Raw genomic sequence first — 25,389 nt, 5'->3', positions numbered from 1 at the left:
TCCACCTCGGGGTTAGCTGGCCATATGTGTTCAATTCCTAAAGTTTACGGCTCAAACCTAATGTGAGAACCCGCAAGCAAAAAAAAAAAAAAACATTGAAACTAGACAAGAGGATCACACGAAAAAGCTTTTGAAACATTTTTAATATAAACATAAATTAAATAACTTTTAAACTTGTTATTTTATTCTAATATGACTTATAGAATATGACCGTAATTATACTGCGAAATGGTAAAACTGTATTTTGGAAGAAAAAAAACGAATGCATAATGAAGACAAAATTATTAAGCAAAGAACTCGGTTTCCCCAAAACAAAGATATATAACTGTGAAATTGCAGAGTTTCATGATTGTTTCATCATTCAAAATAATAGAATTAAAAGAAACCAACAGAATAATTGAATTTAAATCATCATTTTAACTCTGTGACTGATACAAATTGTAGAATCACATAGCCATTTTGCTATTTTACATATTACATACTAATCACAAAAATTACCTGAAACGCCGAGGCAGCTGTTCCAAAGATGAAATCATCAGGAAAACTATGCCGATCTAGTTTTAGAGAATTGATCATATTTGCTAACAATGAGATGATCGAAAGGATAATGAAGAACCACGATCCCCTAGCCATTTTTTCTCTCTCTTTTTTTTTTGTCTCGCTTTGTTTTTTTTGCTTGGTGTTTTGGGATTTCAAAGTGATGATGAGATTTATTACTCAGAGCTTCTCTTCCTTATATAGAGGATTATCCTCGGTAATATACGTCATCTACGGGGAAATGTTTGGACATATATATCATATGTATTAATGTATAGATAGAGAGATAACTTATAGTATTTTCTACTTAATAACATAATATTTCTTTCCAAGTTAAGACTATTATACATAGAGGTCTCGATATTCCATTTTGGGTTCTTAGTTTTTTACTATTTCTGGCACAATCAAATTTAAGGCCAGGAGCTTTTTTTGTCCATAGTCAGTTTTGAATGTGCCCTTGATCACTGCTAACATTCACCATCGTCTTTTCTGAATATTCCCATGATTACTGCTCAGATTCACTTACATGTACGTATATACGTATATTTGAGTGTAAATTAATGTTGGTGTTGAATGTTGAACGTGGTCAACATTATGGCTACGTTCACTGTTAAAGCGTTAACATAACGAAGAATGCATGTATTTCGTGGTACGGTTACGATTTCACATGAGTAACGTAAATATTTAATTAGACCGACTTTAGATATTTATAGTTTTCGTTTATGTGTAATATTTTCTGTCATTAGTGTTCCAGTTTTTAATAGATGTATGAAAGAATTATATTGGACTGTTGTTGTTTCATGTGTGTAATATATATTAAAAATTATTGATTAGTAATTTTGTAGAACCTAAATTCTTGCCTACTTTTTTTTTCTTTTATAACTGCAAGTCTGCAAATATGTTATGGGAAAATAGTACGTGTCATCTTTATCCTAAAATCATGGTCATTTGTAATTTGTTCTCTATACATATCATTTTAATTTTACTGGGTATCTCATATATATATATAGAAACAAGCTTTCATAATATTTTGGGCAATGAAATTTTGATAAGATTTTAATTGCTTCGAAACAATCTTTTGGACATTTGACTACAGATGCACTGAATTTGAAAATCGAATTGGTAAGAATGATATTAAAACAGCAATACATAATTCCTTTTTACTTAGTGAAGATTTTGTATGGGAAATAATCAGAGAAGAGAAAACATACATCTTCAATTAAAAAAAAAACAGATATGAGCAATTGTCCTTATCACATTCCACTAAGAAGAAAAAGAGATGAGAACAATCAACTGGCAGTGACATGTTTTCCTATTAAGAAATGATATATTTGTAAAGGAGCAACTAAATTTCCAACACAAGGAGATGGGCTTATATCTTCTTCTTCTTCTTTTTGTCTTGTCCCTCCTTTTTCGGATAGTTTTCCTTATTATTTATTCCAAAAATTAACGTATAAATTTTTATATTTCTGATTTAATAAAACAAATGAGAAATTAGGTAAAATGTGTATGTTTTATATAAAAAAATTTATTATCTACCATCATATTCAAGAGCGAATGTGATATTAAAAAAAAAAAAATTTCCTGACGAATGCAAGAAATGTCTTTTATATGAAAAATCATAATAATTTTAGAAAAAAGTATTAAACTAGTTTGGATTGATTTTGTTGCTTTTCACTAATCGTTGAATTAGTTGCCCTATGAAAATACAATTCAGGTTTAAGAAACAAATTTTATGACACGTCCAGTTGTCAAAAACGAGATGAGAACAACTACTAAAAATTGACCTATGCATTGTCTTACTTTTTTTCTCTCTTTTGTCAACACGGATGTTTTACCTCTAATATATCATTATATTGCATGTATAGGAACACAAGCAAGTAAATCAATCAAACTGATTAGACGCACAAAAGTCAAAACAATCAAACTAATTTTACACATTGATTAAAGATTTGAAATATATTATTTAACACAAATTCTTGCGTATAATTATAAATTTATGTTTTTAGCTGATTCATGTTTACGGTACAAAATTAATGTATCGGACTATCTGCTATTAAATTCAAATCCAAATTATAACATAATGGCAACAGATACCACTAGTAAAAGTAAAAACAACTTGATTATAAATCTGGATTATTTTAGGACGGTCAGTCATCGCAATATAACGAGTAGCGGACCTGCAATAAAGCTGCTGATCATTTAGCCAAAGAGAGACTATCCCAGGGGACTCTCCTTTTGTAAATCATTTCTTTGTTCCAAGATTCCTTGTACAAATCCTCTATGAAGATCACATTTATATCAAGCTAATAAAAGAAGCTGTGGTAAAAAAAAAAAACGAGTAACGGACCTTAGATTTTCCAGTGTGGCCCAAGCCCAAAATTCCCAATAGTTCGTTTTTTTTTTTGGGGATAATTTCCAAAACTTTTGTTCATAGTTTTGAAGCGGTTTTAAGAAAAATCTTTGATGATATAATCATATAAGTAATCATATTACAAAGTACAAACTTTTACAACTTTTAATAGTTATTTTTTAATCGAACTAAAATATTTTGTTACAGTCAAACGCATATGTAATCTTTCGAACATTTACAGACAAAATATAACCTCAAACTATTTTTTTTTTTAAATTAATGTTTGGTTTGAAGCAGGCCCGGTTCTATACATGTGTCTTTGGTGCTCATGCACAGGGTCCTTATAATTTTGTGTCTTTTATCATAATTAAATTTATTAAAATTAAGGTCCAAAATTTTTTTTTTTTTAAAAAGCATGAGAAATAAAGGCTAATTTTTTTTTTCAGTTCAAAGTCCTTAAATTTTTTGAGCCGGCCCTGGTTTGGAGACTAACAAACGCTGAGATTTACCAATATATTTAGTAACATCCAAACAAAGCCACCTCTTATTTAATAAGTTTATATTATGTACATCGGAAAAGAAACAGTACGTGTTGTATAATATAGACAACAAATGGTAGATTCAATAAACCAATGGCTCGTGATTTATTAAATAACAGCCACCTGCTGATTCGTCCCATTATGCTTTCCCTTCAACAACTTCCTAAACCACTTAGCTGATTTCTTCAGATACCTCTTACGTCCATCTTCAAAGTCCACAAACACTAGTCCGAACCGGACCGTGTATCCCTCCGACCATTCGAAATTATCCATCAATGACCACGCGAAATATCCCTTCACATTCACCCCGATCCTACATTTTATGCAAGATCTGGTTTTCAAAAACTTTCTTTTAAGCCTCTGTTGGCGTCTCAAAAACATACATTATAGGAGTGGCCAATCTAATTCTTGCTTCGAATGTTTTGGTTTCTGAATTGTAGAAATTCAAATATAAAAGATTGAAAAGGAGGACTTACGAGATAGCATCGCTAACCATCTTAAGGTGATGAGCATAGTAATCAATTCTCAAATCGTCGTTAAGAAATACTTTGCCAATGTTTGCTTCATCCACTCCTGATTTTAAGAAAGACGCGAAATAACATGATTAGTTCTCTGAACTAGTCTTTTTTCTAAAAATCCATTAAGTGCTATGATTTACCATTTTCTGTTATGTACAAGACGGGATCATTGTATCTGAATTTTGCATGTAATAGGAGATCACGAATACCCTTGGGATAAATCAAAAGCCAATCCGATCCAGCCTGAAATGAATCATAAGGTTATATAATCAAATTCTATATCGATTTTACATTTTTAAATAAGTGTAATAGTCAAATTGAAAGCTAAAAATATATAGTTACAACTTATATAGATTTTTGAATTATTAATTTAAACTATCATGAATTTTTTTTTATTTGATCGGGAGATTGATCTAATTCTTAACTAAACAAAGCTGAATAGAATAAATAATCGTACCGTTGGACCGATAGGCACTCCATTTCGCTCACCTAATACAATTTACAAATTAACAATTAATTAGTTGACGGATGTTAAATTTCAATATTATTTAGAGAAAAAGGTCAATTTATAGGTTAAGAAAAAACCATAAGGTTCACGGACCTACGATGCTGACGCAAGAATCGGTGGACATGGTGATGTTTTCAGTTGCGCACGGAGCGTCTTTTGCATAAAAAGATGAGTAATAGTTTATACCTATGAAATCGTATGATCCTTTGAGCATTTCGGACTCTTCTGGCGTGAATGTAGGAAGACGACCATCTTTTACGTGGCTGACCATTTCGATTGGATATCTACCGTAGACGATTGGCTCCAAGAAGTAGTCAAAGGTGAAGGCCGTGGCTCGAGCAGCAGCTAACCGGTCAGCATATGACTCTGAATAAGGGTAGTGCCATACTGTGTTTAAGGCGATACCAATTTCACCATTTTGAGTTGCCTGTGGACATCATATATTAGGAGCGAAATGTTGTCACGATTTAACTTTTATGAGGATTTGATAACCAGATAGAGCATAGCAGAAATATAGTAGAGCGAAACAGAGTAAAACAGAGTAGAAGGTAAACAGAGAAGAAAAGAAACAGAGTGAAAACAGAGCAAAACAGAGTATGACTCAAAAGGACAATGTGTATTTGCGTTTAGGTGTTCAAGTTATAACCACAAATAATGAAAACTCAGATTTGTAAAATCTAAAAAAATCTTTCATTACTTTTATAAATAATTTTAGCAAATGTAAACCCAAAAAGGAATTTTGAATTTTGTTAGGATGATAGATACTGTGAGATCATTTGGAAAAAGTACACATCAAAGTTAAAATCAAACACAAACAAACAATTAAAGTCTAGATAATAGATAGAACAAACATACCTGGTACTTTTCCCTGTAGACTTTGACGGCAACTCCATGAGCAAGGAGGAGGTTATGGCCGACGATGTAAGGCTCGGTGGCTGCATCGCCACCTAAGCAATCAGGATTAGTGAAATTGGAACATCTTCCAGGTGCCTTTTGACCTGTTATATAACCTTCATGTACTACTGTAAATGGCTCGTTTAGTGTTGTCCACTGCTTCACTCTATCTCCAAACTTCTGGAAACAAAGTTCTGCATAGTCTCGGAAATCATTCCTGTTTCATTACCAAAATATCAACAACAAATTTTTGCAGTGTCCTAAGCTTACCATATAGTGATCTTAAATGAATGAACTTACACAATTTCATCTCCAAGGAAGCCACCGTAAGCATCTTCGAGTGCCTCTGGTAAGTCCCAGTGAAAGAGTGTGACAAATGGCTTCACCCCTAACACATTTACAACATTACAAGAAAAACATTAAATGTTGTGTTCTTGACGAATCTTGAAAATTTACAAAGGTTTTGGCAATATCCTAAACATCACCAAGATTTCCTCAATGTGTGTTTACAAGCACAAGTCTTTTAGTTTTACCAGACTGAGAAACAGAGAATCATTACCTTTAGACAGAAGTTGATTAATCAAGTTGTTGTAATAGTCAATTCCAGCCTGGTTGATTCCTCCCTTTATAGTCCCACCTAATAAACAAATTGAGAACAGTTACCTCATGAATATAACAAGTTAACAACTCTTAGAAAGATCTAATCCGGTCGTTATCTTACGAGGCAAAATCCGGGACCATGAGATCGAGAATCGGTAAGCATCAAAGCCTATTTGATGCAGCAAATTCACATCTTCCTGGTTTTCCAAAAAGTTTACATGAAGAAAAATGTAATGCTGCCTTTATTTTATTTTTGGGTGAAGAAAGCAATAATACCTTGTAGAGGTTGTAAGAATCATCTGCAATGGACCCATTACTACCATCCATTATCTTTTCTGAAAAAAAAAAAGGGGCAAAATTATTTATCATTAAATTTAATATCAAGAAAAAGAAAGAAGTATCAAAAAGGTTCATCACCAACCCAGTTTTGTTATGAACACAAGATAAAACCAGATTCACATATATAAACCAAATTCCAACATTTTGAGTCTTAAATCTTTAAAGAGGTCTAAAGCTTTGGGGGTTTCTAATAAGGAAAAAAAAACCTGGGAAATTTTCAGAGAAAGAGTCCCAGATACTTGGACCTCTACCATCTTCATGAGCAGCACCTTCACACTGTTAACAAAATCTAAAAATGTTAACAAAAGCAAAAAATTAATGGACAGAATAATAAGAACTAAACCTGATAAGCAGAAGTTGCAGATCCAAAAATGAAATCTTCTGGAAAGTCATTTCTTCTCAATCTAGGCCTTGAGGAATGCTTCTTGGCGGAAACTCCAATGCAGGCCAAAGTAATGAGCAACAGTAAACTTAGAAATTTACTTCTCATTCTTTTTTTTTTCTTCTGTAAAAAACTAATTCAATTTTTATTTTTGATTTACAATGAAATTTGGTTGTGAAAAACTTTATAGGAGAAAAGGAATATGTTTTGATTTGATATAATGTAATCTATAAATAGAGTTAGTTGTTGGAGGGAGAGAGGGTGTAGCACCTAGCAACGTTATTTTAGTAGTAATGGTTTCTTATTTTATACGATTTGCTAATTGTTGCAAGAAACCTTATCCTATAAAATTATTGTAAAAAACAAAAAAAAAACAAAAATACTCTTAATTAATCAAAAGCTGACTCATCATCACATCTAGAAAAATATTCGAAAGCTAAGACGTGAGAACTGAGAAAACATATTTTCTTCTGACCATAAAATAAAAACGATGAAAATGTCAAAATTTGTAGAAATTTTAACACATTTGTGCATTTTGTTGAATTTTCTATGCTTTGATTTTGGTTTAGTCTCTTAATTTGAAATATATTCTATTTCGTATATAAATTCGCTTTGTTAAGCTATGAGACATGATTATGGTGTAAACGACTCTTTGTCTCAAAACTTATGAAACTCTCTGTTACAGGATGTGGACTATTCCATAGGGGTTTTCTTGAGTGAAACGGGTGGGCACGATTATTTTGGTCAACGTCAAAACTAGATAAATAAACCCCACGCGGAAATTTTTTTAAATTAAACCTATTATCCATTTCTGGAATGACCTAGGTGTTCTTTAAAAATCAAAATGTCGAAATGGGCCATGAAATATATGGGCCCTTATAACATTTCTTGAATGGCTTCGTTAACAGGCGCAGGCGCGATATATTTCTGTACACTGAAGCCCATTTAAATTTTATAAATTGTTTAATCCTTGTAACGAAAAAAGTCAAAAACAAAAAATACATAGTAGTAGCTATGGGAGACCACAAATGGATGAAACTTTAACGCCGCAAAGCACTCTTAAGCCCTCTTTATTGAAGATACTTTGCTTTGCTTCAAAGCTTTTTGACAAATCAAATTAAAAAAAAAAACAAAATCTAGAAAAATAGTTCGAGGGCTTTAGAAGATTCAGACATCTTAGGAATAAAACAAGAAGCTGCTGAACCAGTTGCTAATAAAAATCTCTTTTTGTTCATTGTTGACTTCAACACGTACTCTTCTTCTGAATCTTCAATTTCTTCTTCTCTCTTCAAGAACTCTTTGAACCACATCGCTGACATTTTCGGGAATCGTTTTAGCCCGTTGTTGTAATCGACGTAGAATAGTCCGTATCGGACTCCATAACCGGCGTTCCATTCACAATTGTCTAGTAACGACCAAGCAAAGTATCCTTCAACTACAACGCCATCCTCCCTGAGCAACAAAACAATGATCATCCATCGTCAGTAAGAAACTAAGTATAGGGTTTCAACACAGTTTAGTTTCCTGTCTCACAAGAAACTTAATGGAGATACACTTACTGGATGGCTTGTTGGATGCTTTGGAGATGTTTCTTGTGGTACTCTGTCCTTTGGAGATCCATCAAGTTAGAAAGTTTCGGCTTTTTCTCGTAATCTATATCACAGTGTCCTGAACAGTTTTAACAAAGCAAGAGTTAGTAAACTATAATCCCATATAAAATTGAGTAAGACTAATTAAAGAGCTTCTTATAAAATTATTACCGTTTTCAGTGATCATAAATTTCGGGCTTTCATATTTATTCTTGCCATAGTTAAGAAACTTTCTAAGTCCTTGTGGATATAGAAAGTCCCATTCTGAACCACCTCTTACACCTAATGTCTGTCCTGCTTTGTTTTGTTCTGTACAAATAAAAATTGAAAACTTGTGAGACAAGAAACAGGTAACAAAAAGCTTGGAGCCAAGAAATGAATGGAAACGCTACTATGATATGAGTAAGTATTATATAAAAACTCCACTTACTTCTCCATTCGATGCGTGCGTCTGATCTCCAATTGGGAGTGTCATGGTTCACTTCATCAATATTTTTGACGTAGAAAGCACTGTAATAATTCACCCCAACGAAATCAAAAGATCCTATAAGCTTCTTGGATTGTGCTGCGGTAAATGATGGTAATCTTTTTCCGATCGATTTTTTCATGACTTCAGGGTAATCTCCATACACCGTAGGATCCATGTGCCTGTTAATTAAAAAAAAAAAAAAACACCCAAACAAAAATAGTTAGAAACTCAGCAAAACATATGTAATTTAATTTTGATGTAACCTTTAAGAAAATAAAACCACTCACCAGCCAAACATAAACTCCATAGCTCGTTCGCATGCTTCTTTATCTTTAGGGCAGTTCGAGTCATAAGGTTCGAACCATACGGGACAATGAGCGATACCGATCTTGCCATCTTTACACTGTAATACAAACAAAAAACGGCGTATGTCTTAATAATTATGTTTTTAAAGATGAAAATACTTGTCAAACTGAAATTAATTATCTTTTCCGTACTTTGGGATTGTTCCTGAAGACTTCAACGGCTTCGGCGTGAGCCAGAAGTAGATTGTGACTAACAGTGTAAACCTCGAGACCAGATTCTCCGGCCACGGCTGCTTCGTTCATGTATTTGGAGGCACGTCCGGGGGCTTTTCTTCCCGTGTCATAACCACCAATACTATACACCCATGGTTCGTTTAGTGTGACCCACAATTTTACACGGTCGCCAAACTCTTCGAAACATAAGGCTGCAAAATCTTTGAAGTCATCACTGCAAGATGGTAAATTTATATGCAGATGTTAGGGACATTTATCCGAAAATTAGTCAAAAACTAATATATATTGATTGTTAAAAATCACTTACACAGCTTCTTCGCTTAAAAATCCATTGTATTCATCCTCAAGTGCTTGAGGAGTATCCCAATGAAATAAAGTGGCGAGAGGTGTTATTCCTGTTCATATATATGATACTGCATATTAGAATATGTCAATCGAAGAGATTAGGTTATATATGTAAGTGAAAATAGTTAACTACCGTTAGCGAGGAGTTCATCGATGAGATCGTTATAGAATTTGATTCCTTCTTTGTTCACTCCTTTGCTTTTCTTTCCAACTATATTTTTGGGAATATGAACAAAAGACAAAGATTAAAAATCTATTGAATTTTTTGAAGCTCACTCATCAATATGTTGAATTAAGAAAATTAGTGGTATATATTTATGAGTTAATAACTTACGAGGAAAAATCCGAGGCCAAGAGATAGAGAATCTGAAAGCATCCATGTTAATATCCTTCATTCTTTGGATATCTTCTTTGTAATGCTTATAGAACTCGATTGCTTGATCTGCGTTAGAGTAGCAATTTCTCTCTACAAAAAAAAATCATTTCACTAAAGTTAGTTTGATGAATATCATAACTGAATAACAATATGAAAATATATAAACATAAATATTACAAAAAGTAAGTTTTTAGTTATATACAAACCTGGATATTTGCGAACAAATGTGTCCCAAACACTCTCTCCTCGAGGAGCTTCGTTTATGGCTCCTTCATATTGGTAAGCCGATGAAGCCGTACCAAAGAGGAAACCCTCAGGAAAATCAGATCGGCCGAAAGAGTTTTTCTTCGAGTACATGTTCTTCCTTCTGTTAATATTAATTAACACACAAAACTGTCAGAAAATATTTTCTCTAAAGGTAAAATTTTTGTGGATGTGTTGTTTTATTGTAGTTTCATCACTTACTGCGTCATTGTTATAAAGAATTTATAAGTTCTTTTATATTTTGGTGAACCCCTCTAAATCTGCATAAACATGTAAACAAGAATATAAGAGCCAGTTGATCAAAAGAGAAATTATAGAATCATTCTAACCATAACTTTGATACATAAGAGAAGAAAATGTACCAATTTGAAGTCTTTTGTGATTAATATCGAATTAAGCTGATTAGGTTTTCAAATATGAATTTTAACAGCAAAAAAAAACAGTTTTCAAATACGAAAGAATGAAACGAAATATTTTGCTTTCTCTTCTTGCAAAATAAATAAACGAATAAATCTAATCTTCTTTCTCAATGAAAGAATGTGGAGATTGTTGAGTTGTGAGAGAAGTGATGAGATATGGGAAGGTATATATATATATATATATATATATATATATTAGGCAAAGGAAATTTATTATGCGAAGGAACGTAGAAAATTCATACAACATTTAGTCCAATTGGTTACATCTACGTATCCTGACCGTTAATTTCTTTTTTGGTCAAAGAATCAATCAATCGCTTGACACAATATAAAAAAAATGAAATAAAATAATAATAGTAGTCGCTTTGTGGTCTTCCGCTGTGTGATGTTGAACCAACTAGCTTGCTCCTATGTTGACTTCTACTAAAATCAAAACAGAGACTTAATATCATTATTTAATACACTGCCGGCGAGATCCTTCTGCTGGAGTGTTTTGTATTTTCTTTTGAGTGATTGATTTTAATCTCGAGTTTTGACCCAATCTAGCTAGTCCACATAAGTATGATAATTCGAAAGAAAAAAGTTTTGTTTACTTTTTGAAATAATATATTGTAATATGGATTAATTTGTGGTTTCATTATGATTTAAACTATAAATTTCAAACAAATAAACTTTTGATTTAATTTGTAGAACTTTCAGACTCTTCATACTGATTAGAGATAAATTATTTAAATTCATACAAGAATGCCAATTTTAATTCCAAACAAAAATACTGTGATTTGCCATCCGATGTTTTTTCTGAAGTTACAATTTTCATTTAATATTTTTTGACAGAAACCATTCATTTTCATGTTAACTTTAGAAACAAATTAATATACATACTAAATCATTTTGTTTAGCATTACCATATCTGAGCTACGTCCAATACTGAAAGAAGTAAAAAACCAGATATTACAAAGTAACCCTAGTTAACATTCGAAATTAAGCTATGCAAATAATTAATGGTGGTAAATAATTTATTTTATTAAGTGTTATTGTTTTTTTCTAATACATTTTTTGTTTTGTCCCATTATTATTTGGGGAAAATATACAATAGTTGAAACGCAATCTCTCTTTCTCATTCGGTTAAAGACAAGTTGCGTGACCTGTCTACGTATATAGCAACAACGGTTCTAGCTGTATCGATGTATCATGCTTGTGAACATCAGAACATGTGATCTTTATCAAAAGCACTGATGTTAAGAAATTTACTGTTAACTTAAACTGATTCTCTAGAGTATTCTGTCAAAAAGGTAGCAAAGACTTGGACTTTTACAGTCAATATACCGACTTATTGATATAATTATGATTAATATAAACCCCTTCACAAAAAATAAAAATCATTTCACCGTCTCTCTAGTGAATCGTGTGAGTCGTTACGAGGACTTTCATCACATGTCATAATTCCCAAAAGTTCAAACGCACGTACGTTAAAATTGGAAAAGTATACTATGCACTCATCTTCCGTTTCAAATTTGCCCATACCTTTTTATTATACATATATATATTCCTAAGATTAGTTATTTACCTCCCAAAAAACTCAAGTTGTTCTATTATCAAAAAACAAAAAACTCCTGTTGTTCTCGTAATGTCATTGCTTAAGACTGCGTGGTAGGTCAAATCAACGGTCGTATAAAAAAGCGAGCTGTATAAATAGTATATTGTATAAAAGGAAACAAATAACTCATTGATTGTTGTTCTAATTGGTAGGTAGAATTCATCAATTAGAGAAAACGTTAAATAATGGAGTTTGGAGCATATATACATCGAGTTATTATTAGAAAATTGACAGGTTATAATAAATTTAAAGTAAATTACGAAGAAATTCAGAAATTTCTAGTGATAAATATTAGGCGGGTTTTTGACAAAAAAAACAAATATTGGGCGGTTCATTAGCGAGATAATTTGAAAGATATATTTTATAAAACAAAATATGAACATGCCATTTTAGATTTATCATTTTTATTTAATATAAATAACGAGTACACATCATATAACAAAAGAAAATGTGATATGAGAGCATTGATTAGATCATTTATTCGTAATAATGTCATACTAATTACTAAGCATCTCACCTTTTCTTTCTTGGCAGTCTAACGTTGGAGACATCAGGGTAACGTTTCACGATACGCGCAGACCAGAAGAGTCTAAAGCACTTATTGAAACAAAGGTTTGTCACCAAGTAACAACAGATGATGGACGATTAGATTGTTAATTTCGTAAATCAATATATTACAATACTCATTTTGTTTTTTTATTAATATATTTTAAGATATTCACACAAATTAGCAAAACATATTAAAAGGTAATTATAAATATATTATTTTTTGTAATTTATAATTTTCTATAATTCTGAATTAATAGGATTTTTTTTTTGAAGTTTACAATTCATCAATAATTAATAAATTTTTTAAAATATTTAATTTTCTGAAACAAATATTTATCCAAAAAATATAATAATAAGGATCAGAGGAAATATTGCAATACGAGTTTTATTTTTTATTTTTTAGAAAGTACATAATAAATAGCACATCATAAGATGAATGGGAAAAGAAAAAGCCGACAAAAAATTGGAAAACTCGAAGCATTCAAGGAAAGTAATGCTTAGTTGTGGAGCAACTTTGAACACTGCCCACCATCACAAACTGTCTTCTTCCAAAACATAGGCAGATGTTGCGTTATTTCGTGAGATGCCCAATAAAATGGGATAATTCACGAAATTCCCCAAAACTTTAGGACTTTACCGTATAACAATAATGATTATACATATTATAACATTTATTTAACATGCAATCTTTTTGGACCGCCCACTAGTATGGAAGCCAACTTGGCTCGTGTAATATTTTCCACGTTTCGATTTTTGTGGTGGAGGATATTTTCAAACATTTTTTCGAGTTCTGAAAACAAGCAAGTATTTTTTTTTTTTTAATTACTAAAAAGTGTTGGGCCGAAACATCCAGAGTTGTCTCAAAATTATAATAGGTTTTGTGTCTAAACTTAAATTTTTTTAAATACTTATTAGATAAAAATTCAAAAATATAGATTTGTTTCTGGAATTTTAGAAATTTAGGATTTTTTATCTAAATTTTTTTAATTTTTTTAAAAGATATAGTACAAAAGTACCGCGAGCAGTCTTAGACATGTGTACATCCCCTTAAGCCATATACCAGAACATTTGATATATGATTATTTTTTAAGTGTTATTTGAGCCGACAACTTCTAGACTTTTTCTGAGAGTTTACTAATTGAGCTATTGATATTTGGTTAAAACAAATAAGTATTGGACTTTGATAATTAAGTTATGATTTTCATACTCGTTTATATGGAAACGTTACCAACCTAAGTAGTAAGGAATGCAATCGGGTATGCATGAAGCCATGAACAATACTGATTAAATCGTTTTTAAGAAGCACAAGCTTTAAACCAGTCATTTGCTTCATCGAGTATATATCTAACTCATCGATATGGTTAACTTATAAGAGACATGACTAGATTAAAAGAACACAACCAGGGTGCCTCATTAAATTTAGAATCTCTGTACAAATTTTTAAAAATTTAGTTTTTTGTATTTTACCAAAATTTTTTTTTCTTTTTGTTCATATTAATTTTTTTATGGGTTTTAAAAAGGCTTTTTTTTTTTAACAAACATATCTAAAAGAAAATAAAAATTTGGTCCTCAAATTTAGTGAAATTTGTTTACCTCTTTCATTTGCTCCACTTGCACTACCCAAGAAACATCCCTGGACGGCACATGTTAGATTTATGTGCTTGTGTTGAACTAAGAAAACAGATCTCCTCTAGTGAAGTTGGAGATTTTGAAGTAGTTACAAGTCATAGTCAAGTTGGTATCATGTACCCTCCCTCCAACCAGCCCCGGCCCAATACATTTGAGAATTTTTTTTTTTTTTGCGAGAAAATTTACTTATTTTTTAATAGTAAAAATTGTTATTTTAAAAATTGTGTGCCTTTTTATACATTTTCTTATAAAGAATTAGGCCTTTTAAAATATAATTTTCATATTAATAATATTTTTAAAAAATATTTGGGCCTTTTTTACATATAATTATTTTTAATAAAAAAAGTCCCGGACCATCGCATATCCGCCTGCCCTTCTAAGCTGGTGCTGCCTCCAACTCCGTTTAATTTTGTTATTGTCTTTGGATAACCATGAAGTACCGGATTAAACTGGAGTTAGATGTTTCTTGACTGATTCAGCTTTTATTTTCAGTCTACGGAAAAATCTTTGATTTGTTTTTGTTATTTTGAATTGGCCACCAGCATCAGAATTTGTATTCACTGAGTAATTTAAAATTCAAATAAAAGATATATCAGCAACATTAATTATCTTTTCTCAATTGTCTAAAATTGTTTAAAATTTTGATTGCGGTTTGGTTTGGTTGGGTTGTCGATTAACCTCTGAATTTCTAGATTTTCTAAATCTATTAATTGGCTATTTAAGAAAATTTTAATGATGGGTTTGGTGAAATTGAGGTGGTTATTAGTCATGGAGTATATCTTTCAAGGACCACAAAAATCCCAATCCATGATCATACTTTTATAACCCCAATCTCCGGTTTAGTCGGTTTTGTCCATTACGATGATGTTAAAATAAATTAGGAAAAATAATTATTTTTGTCAAAAAAAAGTATATAAATAGAGAAGAGAGAAAAATCAAAAATCAAAAAGCGCCATGTAAATATACAATCACTTCCAACGTACTCTCAAAGGTCACAGCACAAACAACAATCAGAGCAACAATGGAGACTGCTAAATCAAATCCCGATGGCTACCAAAATATCTTGATGATCCGTCACGGCGATCGCATTGACAAAATCGATCCTCTCTGCTCTTATCCCCTTTTATCCGATGTATCCAGACTGCTTCCGAAGTCATCGCTGCTCTCTCCGCCGTCGATTTCGATCCCAGCGCTACGTCGTCTAACGACGTCACGTCCATCGATAAATCTAAGCTCAAGGTCAGATAATCCCTCGTCGATTTTACAGATACTATCTTAGGTTTTTAAATCTTTTGGTCTTCATGGAATCTGTGAATGTGAATCTCTGTTGATTCAAATTTACTTTAAGAATCACTGTTGAGCTAAATCTAGATAATCATTGTAAAGTTTGCGTGATATAAATTCATTTTAGGTTGATTCTTGTATGCTTCTCAGGTTTCTATTGAATTTGGATTGAGTGAGATGCTGAATTCAGTCTCTATTAAGCCTGAGATTGCTCCCAAGATGGGGAATTCGATTTCATGATTTCAGTCTCTATTAAGCCTGAGATTGCTCCCAAGATGGGGAATTCGATTTCATGATTTCAGATCTTGAAGCTACGTTTCCTCATGGAATGGTTGATCATAGTGTAGATCCTGTTTATAAAGAGGTGAGCTTTAGGACATGTTCTGTTTCTGTCTATCTTCTAAAATCCTGGAAGCAATCTGAGTATATAACTTGATTCTTCTTTTAATTATCTCTTATTGGGTTTGTTCAGATGCCACAATGGGAAGAGACTGTGGAAGGCTGCACAGATAGATTTCTTAGTTTGATAAAGACTCTTGCTGATAAGTATCCTTCAGAGAACTTGCTCTTAGTCACTCACGGTAAACTAAAACATTATCTTCTTAAGTCTTGTTGATCTTTGTACATATTCTTTCTGCTTTGTTTCTTTGGAAATAACATTGTTTTTCTAAGTTTTCATTAAAGCAAAGTGTCTATGAATAGTAGTCCTTTTTATCGATCAAATTCGTATTCAAATGTCTCTCTGTTGGGAAAATGCAGGGGAAGGAGTAAGGACTACATTTGCAACCTTTAAAGGCGTAGATGTGTCTTACGTAGAGTATTGTGCTTGTGCTGAACTGAGAAGACATGTATTGAGTCAAGATGGGTCTACTAAAGCTGGAAACTTTGAGGTGATTACAAGTCTTGGTCAATGTGGAATCAAGTACCATTCGTTGAGCACCTCAGACCAAACTCCTGTTTAAGTCAATGTTCCGGATGATCATGGCACTAGAAAACCGGATACTGGATATCTAGAAACTCCTGGTTAACCGGACATGATCTTCTCTACAAATGGGAACATATACAACAAGAACAATATTACAGTGTAGCCAAACCAAGAAAAAAGAGGCTGATGAGTCATTTAACCTTCGTTTTTTTCACTTATGGATTTGTGGAAACTTTTGAGTTGATTCATTGAATAAGCCAATAAAGGTTAATTTTAAAAGGCGTCTTCAACGGAACATAGCAGATTCTAGTGCCACCTCAAAGCCAGAGTTGTAGATGTAGTGGTCACAATCAAAATTGATGATGACTGGGCCATTAGACATGATTGTGTTGGTTCTAACCAGAACATTCATGGCTCCTGCTTTCTAGTTGTGATCATGTCTGTTGTATGAATCAAGTTCTCAGAATCTGCTCCATAAACTGGTTCTTCATTAGGAGGAGCCAACATTGGCTGCAACAATCCACAAAGTAATTGAACACAATTTAAAAGCTTGCGTGGAGAATTCCAGAGATAGTAGTAGAGGCTTCAAAGAAGACAAAGCTTGCTTCTTCTTCTTTCATGTTTTTCTGCACTAAGAGTTGAACGATCTGTAGGATTGCAGGTCCAAAGATGGATGGATCCTTTGACCTCTTGCAAGGATTAAGAGAACTTCTTTTTTAAGTGTTGTACCGGCGGTTGAATATGTATTTGTTGTTTATTATTGATTCTAAACGTAATTTTGTGCAGATACTACTCGTTCTCAAGTCTTTTAAACTGATTCTGCCTTTTTATTTCTAAAATGTCATGTGTTTTGATGTCTTCTTACTCTGTCTCCGACTAACCAAAAGCTGTAAACAAACAAGAAACATAACCACCAGTACACAGAGTCTCGTATAATAACAATCCTTGCACTGCATTTTTAATCACCAAAAGTCTTTTCCTTTTTGCTTCTTCTCTGCAAAACAAAAGGTTTGGGAGTGCAAGTACCACCAAAAACGTTGTACTAGACCATCAGCTACTGGAATCGAAGCAGAGATTAAATATCTCAATCATCATCATCATCATCATTATGATGCTCTCGGCGGAAGATGCAGCCAGTCCCAACGTACATAGGACCTTGAAGCCTATCCAAAGCTCTCTCATACTAACATGAAAGAAGACAGTCTCGTGGTTAGTGTATACTTAAGAGGATCGGATAACAAAATCCATCTATGATTCTTCGAAGCCCTTTATATAGTTACCTCTTTCGTGCATATTATAAGCACCACCAGAGATCTTCACCTTAATTTTACTCATCACATTCTCTCACATAAACAAAAACAAAAAAAGAAAAGAAAAGGAAATTATAATGTGACCGTTAATTGTGATTACAGAGAAAGGAAATCATTATGTGACCGTTAAGGATTGTGATTATTAGTTTCCTTTTCTTTTTGGACCTCTTTTGCTTATAAATAAATACTCTCTCTCAACGCTAATTCTTATTCTTCCCTGTGAGAGAAATCAAAGCTTCTTCTTCTTCTTCTTCTTCTCGAGCGAAAGTCTTAATACAGAGACTCTGTGAATTTCCTTTTTCTTTTGAACCTCTTTGCTTGTAAACACTCTCTCTCTCTCTCTCTCTCTCTCACGCATTCTCTTAACGCTTCTTCTAATTCTTCCTTGACAGAAAAAAATCAAAACTCTCTATTTCTCGCTTCTTCTTCTTCTCGAGCGAAGTCTTTATACAGATGATGATGATCTCAAGTAGACATTGATATCCGCAGTCTCTCAACGCTGATGATGATCCCAAGTAGACATTGATGACGTAAAATCCGATATATGATGATCTCTGCATATATATATATACATCGTTTCATTGATTGAATGATATGATCTCCATCAATCCTCTGTCGTCTTCTCCCTAAATCAAAATCGATTTCAGTTCGCCGGATTATGACCTTAATAGCAAGTGAAGGCTTGAAGAAGAAACGAAGAAGAAACGAAGAAGATGAAGATCTTTCTGTTATTCTTCTTAATGATTTGTTGCAACGATACATTCTATTTATACTAGAATGTTCTGGTTTAACCAAGGGTAATCTAACATTTGATTCCCGGTTTACATAAACCAATAGACCTAGCCACCGAGCCGCTTTCACCGGAGACTACGAGGAACAAAGAGGATATTGAAGAGAATTGGTGATATGTCAAATTTCAGAACAACCACAAGTCGCCTGACGATATCTCCAGGTACTTTCTTACCTTTTTTCTCTCTTTTTTTTTTTTTTAAAAGTTTTTGACTTTCTGATTTTTCTGATTTAAAATTAATTAGAAAGGTTTTTCAAATATTTTAGATAAAACAGTTAAAGTTTAAGAAAATAAGTTTAAATTTTAAGAAAACTTTAAGAAAACTAAAATAAGTATAAAGGTTTAAACTTTAAGAAAACACTTAAACACTTAAACCAAAACTATGTTAATTTTACTATTAATTTATAAAAATTAGTTCAAGTGTTAAATTTAAAAAACGTAGAAAACTAACCGCGCATAGGCATCATGTCCTTAGTTGGTCCGTAAGCTTTGGTGTTCGAAGTTCGGCATGTTTTCACGTAATATAAATTTAACACTTAAACTCATTTTTAAAAATTTATTATTATTTTTACTAAATTTTATAACAAATTTAAAACTTAAAACTTTAAGAAAATAATGCTTTTAACCAAACCATGTTAAATTTACTACTCCTTCCATTTCATATTAAGTGTAGTTTTAGATTAAAAATTTTGTTACAAAATAAATGTCGTTTTGTATTTTCAATGTAGATGTTTATAAAAATTTCCAGTTTTATCCCTACTTTATTAAAATTTAACACTTAAACTAATTTTTAAAAATTAAAATATTAATTTTTAAAAATTAGTTTAAGTGTTAAATTTTAAAAACATCAAAAACTAACCGCGCCTAGGTATCTTGTCCTTAATTAGTCCGTAAGCTTTGGTGTTCGAAGTTCGGCATGTTGTCACGTAATATAGATTTAACACTCATTTTTAAAAACTTATAATGATTTTCACTAAATTTTAAAACAAATTTAACACTTAAAACTTTTAAAAAATAATGTTTATAACCAAAACCATGTTAAATTCACTATTACTTTTTAAAAATTAGTTTAAGTGTTAAATTTTAAAAAACGTCAAAAACTGCGCCTATGCATCCTGTCTTTAGTTGGTCTTTAAGCTTTAGTGTTCGAAGTTCGGCATGTTTTCACGTAATATACATTTAACACTTAAACTAATTTTTAAAAATTGATAATGATTTTCACTAAAATTTAAAACAAATTTAACACTTAAAAACTTTAAGAAAATAATGCTTTTAACCAAAACCATATTAAATTCACTATTATTTTTAAAAACTAGTTTAATTGTTAAAATTTAAAAAACGTCAAAAACTAACCGTGCCTAGGTATCTTGTCCTTAGTTTGTCTGTAAGCTTTGGTGTTCGAAGTTCGGCATGTTTTCACGTTATATAAATTTAACACTTAAACTTATTTTTAAAAATTAATAATGATTTTTTACTAAAATTTAAAACAAATTTAACACTTAAACTTTAAGAAAATAATGCTTTTAACCAAAACCATGTTAATTCCACTATTATTTTTTAAAAATGATTTCAAGTGTTAAACTTTTAAAACGTCGAAAACTATCCGCGCCTAGGCATCATGTCCTTAGTTGGTCCGTAAGCTTTAGTGTTCGAAGTTCGGCATGTTTTCAAGTTATATATATTTAACACTTAAACTCATTTTTAAAAGTTAATAAAGATTTTCACTAAAATTTAAAATAAATTTAACACTTAAGCTGTAAGAATGCTTTTAACCAAAACCATGTTAATTTCATTAATACTTTTTAAAAATTAGTTCAAGTGTTAAATTTTAAAATGGTCGAAAACTAACTGCGCCTAGCCGCCTATGCATCATGTCCTTAATTGGTCCGTAAACATTGGTGTTCGAAGTTCAGCATGTTTTCACGTAATATAGATTTAACACTTAAATTCATTTTTAAAAATTAATAATGATTTTTACTAAAATTTAAAACAAATTTAACACTTAAATTTCGTGGGTTTTTGGCCCGCTTGACACCTCTACCTGGACCCAACATTGTTCTTTAAAGATGATCGAGGTCGAGTGAGAAACACTAGTAGAGAAGAATGACCGAATTAGGTAGGTAATATACCCTCAACTTAAAGAAGAACATTCTTCAATTTAATTTTGTTTCTATCTGAGCAATGAGCATATATAAAGACAAACAAACAAAACTTCAAATATCACAAATTATGGAGCTTTTTGGTGAGAGAAAAGTTCGCTCATAAATATCAATCTTTGTAATTGTAGCTAATAACTAAAAAGTATTCACTGATATCATTTATCTTTCTGTGGTCTTAACTACAAAGTACAAACTACAAAGCACTGTTTGAGGCTATGAGCATTTGCATTATATTGTAAATTTTCTCTGGCAAAAAATGAGATCTGGCCCAATATTTGATTATGGACTAAAAACACACATAAATATTCACTTCATGGGCCTTACTTAAGTGCTCTGTTTTTTTGAGATTTTTATTTCCTAAGTCTAAACAGAGTTTCAGGTTTTGTGAACCTAGTATGGATCAAACTAACAAATAAATGAAGACAACACCATGTGTCCATTATACCCTCTAAAACAAGGAAAGCCCAGTTTAAATAAAAACTACACTGGTAACTATGAGAATACCTAACAAGAACTATGACTCCTTCCAAAACACTGATGTTAAGAGGAATGATGAATACTTCTGGCACATCAAATGTACAATGCTTAACCACAGGCTAATTTAGTCTCATCTTCTGCTTCTTTTCTTTGGCTGCTTATTGTCTTTTCCGGATTCTCTACTTCGTTTTCCCGTAGCCTCTACTGTTTCTTTAGTTTGTTTTCGTTTCGATGAACTCTTATTATTATTATCAGTCTCTACCTCAGCCTTCTTTTTACCAGTACTGTTACTCCTCAATTCCCTCGGTTTCGCTTTACTGTTCTCTTTCTTAACATTTCCATCGGTCTTCTTCTGATGATCGTTCTCTTTCTTAACATTTCCATCACTCTTCTTCTGATTTTTACTCGTTATTTCTTTTCCTTTCTGTGGAGAGTTCTTCTTTATTCTCTTCAAAAAATCAGCCACGCTCTTCTTCTTATCTGTTGCTATTGCTACTGTCTTCTTCTCTGTTTTAGAATTCTCTTCCTTCTCATCATCATCACCATCATCAGATGATTCTGTTTTCGTATCCTTTTGTTTCTTATTATTATTCTTGGCTCTTCCCGTTTTAGTATCTTTAGCAACAACAGCGATCTCTTTGCTCGTTCTCCTCGAGCTTCTTGCACTAGTAGTAGTAGTAGTAGTCGCAGTCTTCTCCTCTGAGACTTCCTGAGATTTCTTCTCATCTTTTTGTTTAGAATTTGAAGGAGGCGTCTTTTTTGAAGCAGAACTCTTCTTTTTACAGGCAACAAGAGGAAGAACAGAGGATTTCTGTTCGTTTGATTCAGCCTCTGCTTTGATGACATTGTGACCAGATTTTCCCGTTCGTTTCGTCATCTCGTTAGAGACGAGGGTTCTTAGCTCTTGAGCAGCCATGGATTCTGAGGAAGATGTAGGAAAGAAGACAATGGCGTTTGTGAAGAGAAGCTTGAGGTCTCTGTAAAAAGAGAGGCTTGAAGAGACATAAGATCCTTTCTCCACCTTCTTCTCTATTGTCTTGATGTCCAAATGCTGCCTTATCAACCTCTTGTAATCCTTAGTCTCCTGCGAGAGATAACAGAGCTGAGTCAGTATGAGACAACCACTAAAACGTCTTCAAATAATGGGCTTCTAGATGCCCAACTCAAGCCCAAAAACTATCCGGCTTAAAAGGCGGCTGAAAAGTCAATAAGTTGACCATATCTTGAAAGACACGACAAACCCATGATTCAACCGGAAGGTGCCAGGTGTCCAGTGTTGTGTGACCAAATGGGTAAATGGTTGTGGAAAAAAAAAACAAAAAAATTTCTACAACGAAAAACCTTGTGTTTGTAACAAGAATAACGTTAAAAAGGGGGAATCTATAAGAAAATCACCAACTCTAAGAAAATCGGATATGGAAGTGAAATTTACAGATCGAACACACGAGGTAACAATCGATACTGTATATATAAAGATATTTGCTACCATATGAAAAACTTATACGTTATATAATAACAATAAGAAACAATAAAGCGTAATTCGAAAAATGGAAAGGGTGATGTTCGAAAAAAAAGTGAAAAGAGTTTAACTATCAAATTATCGAAGTGGTCCCGACCAAATTGGACAATCTGTGGATAATTTCTCATAATTTTATTGGTCGTCCTTGAAAATTCTTTAGGGGGAAGTAGAGAATGGAAACAACAAAATCTAGTAATCTACCATTAAAAACATAAAGACATTCGTAAACAAATTAAGTTTTGCATTTATTTGGCGAGATAGTTAATAAGTTCTGAGTATATATATATAAAACACATTAGGTTGACTATATATAGGCCTGAATACATGGCTAAGTATAAAATATATACATTTTCTTTTAGAATAAAGCATCATCCAAATACTTAATTAAGTCTTATAAGAAAACAATAGTATTATATTAATAGAATGCAACATATAACAATGAATGCAAGAAATTTTTAGAGTAATTGTTTGTTGTAAAAGTTAAAAGGAAAATTTATTTGAAAAGATTTTTATAGTTTTGAGTTTTGACGCATGTTGCAAATTATCGTAACGTTGGAAAAAGACGACAAAAAAAATCGTTGGAAAACAAGATAAAATGTGTAATTAAGAAAGAGTTAATTATAATATTTACCACCAAAAAATAAATCGAGGAAAAATAAGGCAATTTGCTTACCTGGCTCCTAAGCCGGGATTCGAACACGGAACCATGGGGATGAGACCGAATTAGCTTAATGGTATCTATCAACGGCTGTGATTTATCACCGGCCGATTTGATATCACCGCCGCCTCCGCCGCTTCTGTACTTCTGTCCTTTCCTCTTTCCAGGACCAGTGGACGTTCCCGATTCATCCAACTCTCCCGAGTTACTCATTTCCGATATTTTACTAACCGTGCGTTCTTCCTCCTCCGGCGCTGCCGCCTTATTAACCGGATCGGGATCTGGATTTCTCGAATTCTCGTCAGCCTGAACCATTTTATCTCCGTCTAATCTGTCGTGATCGGCGATTTTATCGACGGAGGCAGTCGAGTTGGACTCGTTCATCGACCTATTATCCTCCCGGTCAGACTCCGTCGTTTCCCGGTTAAGTCTCGCCGGTTTAGTTTCATCGTTTTTCAGATCTGGTTTATTGTCTCCATCATCTCCGTCTTTCTCCTCCTCTAGTTTCTTAACTTTTAACTGAAGCGACCTAATCAAAAATAAATTCAAAAATGAATTAAAAAATAAAAAAATAAAAACTCAGATCCAGCGGCGGAGAAATAGAGACTTCTCCGTACAGTATCGAGTCGTCACATCGTTGAACCTCACGGCGGAGCTCCGCCACACGAAGACTTCGTAACTGCTCGAGCCAAGGGATTTCACCGACTTCATCCTCCTCTGCCGTCGCCGCTTCGCTGTTTTCTTCTCCGACGTCGACGGAATCTTGGAACCTACGTTTGAGATCTTGATACTTAAGCCTGCAATTGACGGCGGAGACGATGAGAGAACTCCGGGAACGAGCCTGAACCTCCTTAGCGACGGAGTCCCAATCGGAAAAAGCATGACGCTTAACGGCGCATGTTAACACCAACTCGTCCCACGTTCCCCATACTTGTTTGATCTGATTCAGATTACAGTTATCGTCTCCGTCACCGTCTCCGATACGATTGTTATCAAATTCACTGGAACTGTTAATATTGTTAGTATCGTCGTCGTCGTTCATGCCGTTCGATATCACTGCTTCTTCTTCTTCCTCCTTCATAACAACACGCTCGTTTGCAGTTTTTAGGGATTTAATTTTTAATTTGTTTTTTTTTTTTTTCTTATCACCTTCTTGTTTCGTATTATGAAGCCTTTTAAATATATGAATGGAACTATATGTAATAAGAAAAAATTAATATTTAGGTTTTGTTAGCTATATTTCTCCACTTCATATGGAAATGATATAGACCTACATATAAGATTTTCACATTTGCTTTACCCATTTTGTGTTTATATATATATAGTAACGGGTCGGGTCAAACCCAACCTCGCTTTGTGTGCAACAACCGTCTACGGAGAGGAGGAAGGAAGGTAGACTGCGTTATTTACAGGAATGCCCTTCATGGGTTGCTAGAAATGGAATGTTGGTAAATAGTATGAGGTTGGGCATGGAATTTATCCACTTAGAAAGAGATATGGGCTTTAATTTGTGAGTTGTATATGGGCTTTAAATGGAGATTGGACCCAGATCGGTCACCCATTTAAGCAAAAATTAATTACAAAAGGTTTATGACTAAAAAATATTCGCATTTAGTACACACGAACGTTTGTGTGATACAGAGAGTTACAGACAAGTCTTGATGGGTTTGATGACATGATTTAAAACTTTTAAGTTAAACCCATCATTACATAAATCAATACTTTAATTCACACTCACACGCAAAGGTAAAGAAAGGAGATTAATTTTTGGTAAACTTTAGAAGAATAAGAAACTCGTGACCAACCCAAGCCAGAAAACGC

The 25,389-nt window shown here is 32.8% G+C and overlaps 4 protein-coding genes and 1 pseudogene across 6 annotated transcripts in view; 1 reads left to right on the top strand and 4 right to left on the bottom strand.

The window, feature by feature from the left end:
• Positions 1–715, bottom strand: part of LOC9312607 (beta-glucosidase 30) — a 4,226-nt gene extending 3,511 nt beyond the window's left edge. The window contains exon 1 of the mRNA XM_002876493.2: positions 499–715. Within this exon, the coding sequence (XP_002876539.1) occupies positions 499–633 (135 nt within the window). The 5' untranslated portion in view covers positions 634–715. The remainder of the gene's footprint in view (positions 1–498) is intronic.
• A 2,671-nt stretch (positions 716–3,386) lies between these two features.
• Positions 3,387–6,955, bottom strand: LOC9312606 (beta-glucosidase 16). 3 transcript variants are annotated; one of them, XM_021026714.1, is made up of 12 exons: positions 6,632–6,955; positions 6,495–6,564; positions 6,226–6,284; positions 6,071–6,146; positions 5,909–5,986; positions 5,650–5,737; positions 5,311–5,566; positions 4,549–4,882; positions 4,405–4,436; positions 4,088–4,190; positions 3,906–4,002; positions 3,387–3,760 (listed from the first exon to the last, which is right to left on the bottom strand). In XM_021026714.1, exons 1-12 carry the CDS (start codon positions 6,776–6,778, stop codon positions 3,538–3,540), a joined length of 1,563 nt encoding a protein of 520 aa, XP_020882373.1. In that variant the 5' UTR covers positions 6,779–6,955; the 3' UTR covers positions 3,387–3,537. The 3 variants fall into 3 exon arrangements, with proteins under 3 accessions (XP_020882373.1, XP_020882374.1, XP_020882375.1); XM_021026715.1 differs by having other exon boundaries at positions 3,387–3,742; positions 6,632–6,778; XM_021026716.1 differs by lacking the exon at positions 6,226–6,284 and having other exon boundaries at positions 3,387–3,742; positions 6,632–6,681.
• A 744-nt stretch (positions 6,956–7,699) lies between these two features.
• LOC9314387 (beta-glucosidase 27) lies at positions 7,700–10,805 on the bottom strand. Its single transcript, XM_002876491.2, has 12 exons — positions 10,615–10,805; positions 10,454–10,512; positions 10,195–10,355; positions 9,947–10,078; positions 9,746–9,823; positions 9,575–9,662; positions 9,226–9,481; positions 9,016–9,131; positions 8,690–8,907; positions 8,431–8,568; positions 8,230–8,338; positions 7,700–8,122 (listed from the first exon to the last, which is right to left on the bottom strand). The coding sequence occupies exons 2-12, from the start codon at positions 10,459–10,461 to the stop codon at positions 7,807–7,809; spliced, it is 1,620 nt and encodes a 539-aa protein (XP_002876537.2). The 5' UTR covers positions 10,462–10,512; positions 10,615–10,805; the 3' UTR covers positions 7,700–7,806.
• Positions 10,806–15,380: 4,575 nt separating this feature from the next.
• LOC9312605 lies at positions 15,381–17,515 on the top strand (annotated as a pseudogene).
• Positions 17,516–21,250: 3,735 nt separating this feature from the next.
• Positions 21,251–25,133, bottom strand: LOC9314386. Its single transcript, XM_002876490.2, has 3 exons — positions 24,186–25,133; positions 23,584–24,097; positions 21,251–22,475 (listed from the first exon to the last, which is right to left on the bottom strand). The coding sequence occupies exons 1-3, from the start codon at positions 24,647–24,649 to the stop codon at positions 21,522–21,524; spliced, it is 1,932 nt and encodes a 643-aa protein (XP_002876536.1). The 5' UTR covers positions 24,650–25,133; the 3' UTR covers positions 21,251–21,521.
• Positions 25,134–25,389: the final 256 nt, after the last annotated feature.

This window comes from Arabidopsis lyrata, assembly GCF_000004255.2.
Source record: "Arabidopsis lyrata subsp. lyrata unplaced genomic scaffold ARALYscaffold_5, whole genome shotgun sequence".
In the NCBI taxonomy this organism is placed as follows: Eukaryota; Viridiplantae; Streptophyta; class Magnoliopsida; order Brassicales; family Brassicaceae; genus Arabidopsis; species Arabidopsis lyrata.
This window is presented reverse-complemented; position numbering and strand designations above follow the sequence as displayed.

What these genes read in the sequence shown, in the direction of transcription:
- LOC9312606 (XM_021026714.1), bottom strand. Translation starts at nt 6,778, where the DNA reads ATGAGAAGTAAATTTCTAAGTTTACTGTTGCTCATTACTTTGGCCTGC. An exon ending in ATGGTCCCGGATTTTGCCTC is followed by an intron (nt 5,987 to 6,070) that starts GTAAGATAACGA and finishes TTTGTTTATTAG; the next exon opens with GTGGGACTATAAAGGGAGGA. An exon ending in TTCTTGCGTCAGCATCGTAG is followed by an intron (nt 4,437 to 4,548) that starts GTCCGTGAACCT and finishes AAATTGTATTAG; the next exon opens with GTGAGCGAAATGGAGTGCCT.
- LOC9314387 (XM_002876491.2), bottom strand. An exon ending in TTGGCCTCGGATTTTTCCTC is followed by an intron (nt 9,824 to 9,946) that starts GTAAGTTATTAA and finishes CCAAAAATATAG; the next exon opens with TTGGAAAGAAAAGCAAAGGA. An exon ending in TTTTTAAGCGAAGAAGCTGT is followed by an intron (nt 9,482 to 9,574) that starts GTAAGTGATTTT and finishes ACCATCTTGCAG; the next exon opens with TGATGACTTCAAAGATTTTG.
- LOC9314386 (XM_002876490.2), bottom strand. Translation starts at nt 24,649, where the DNA reads ATGAAGGAGGAAGAAGAAGAAGCAGTGATATCGAACGGCATGAACGAC. An exon ending in CGATGTGACGACTCGATACT is followed by an intron (nt 24,098 to 24,185) that starts GTACGGAGAAGT and finishes ATTTTTGATTAG; the next exon opens with GTCGCTTCAGTTAAAAGTTA. An exon ending in AATCCCGGCTTAGGAGCCAG is followed by an intron (nt 22,476 to 23,583) that starts GTAAGCAAATTG and finishes TATCTCTCGCAG; the next exon opens with GAGACTAAGGATTACAAGAG.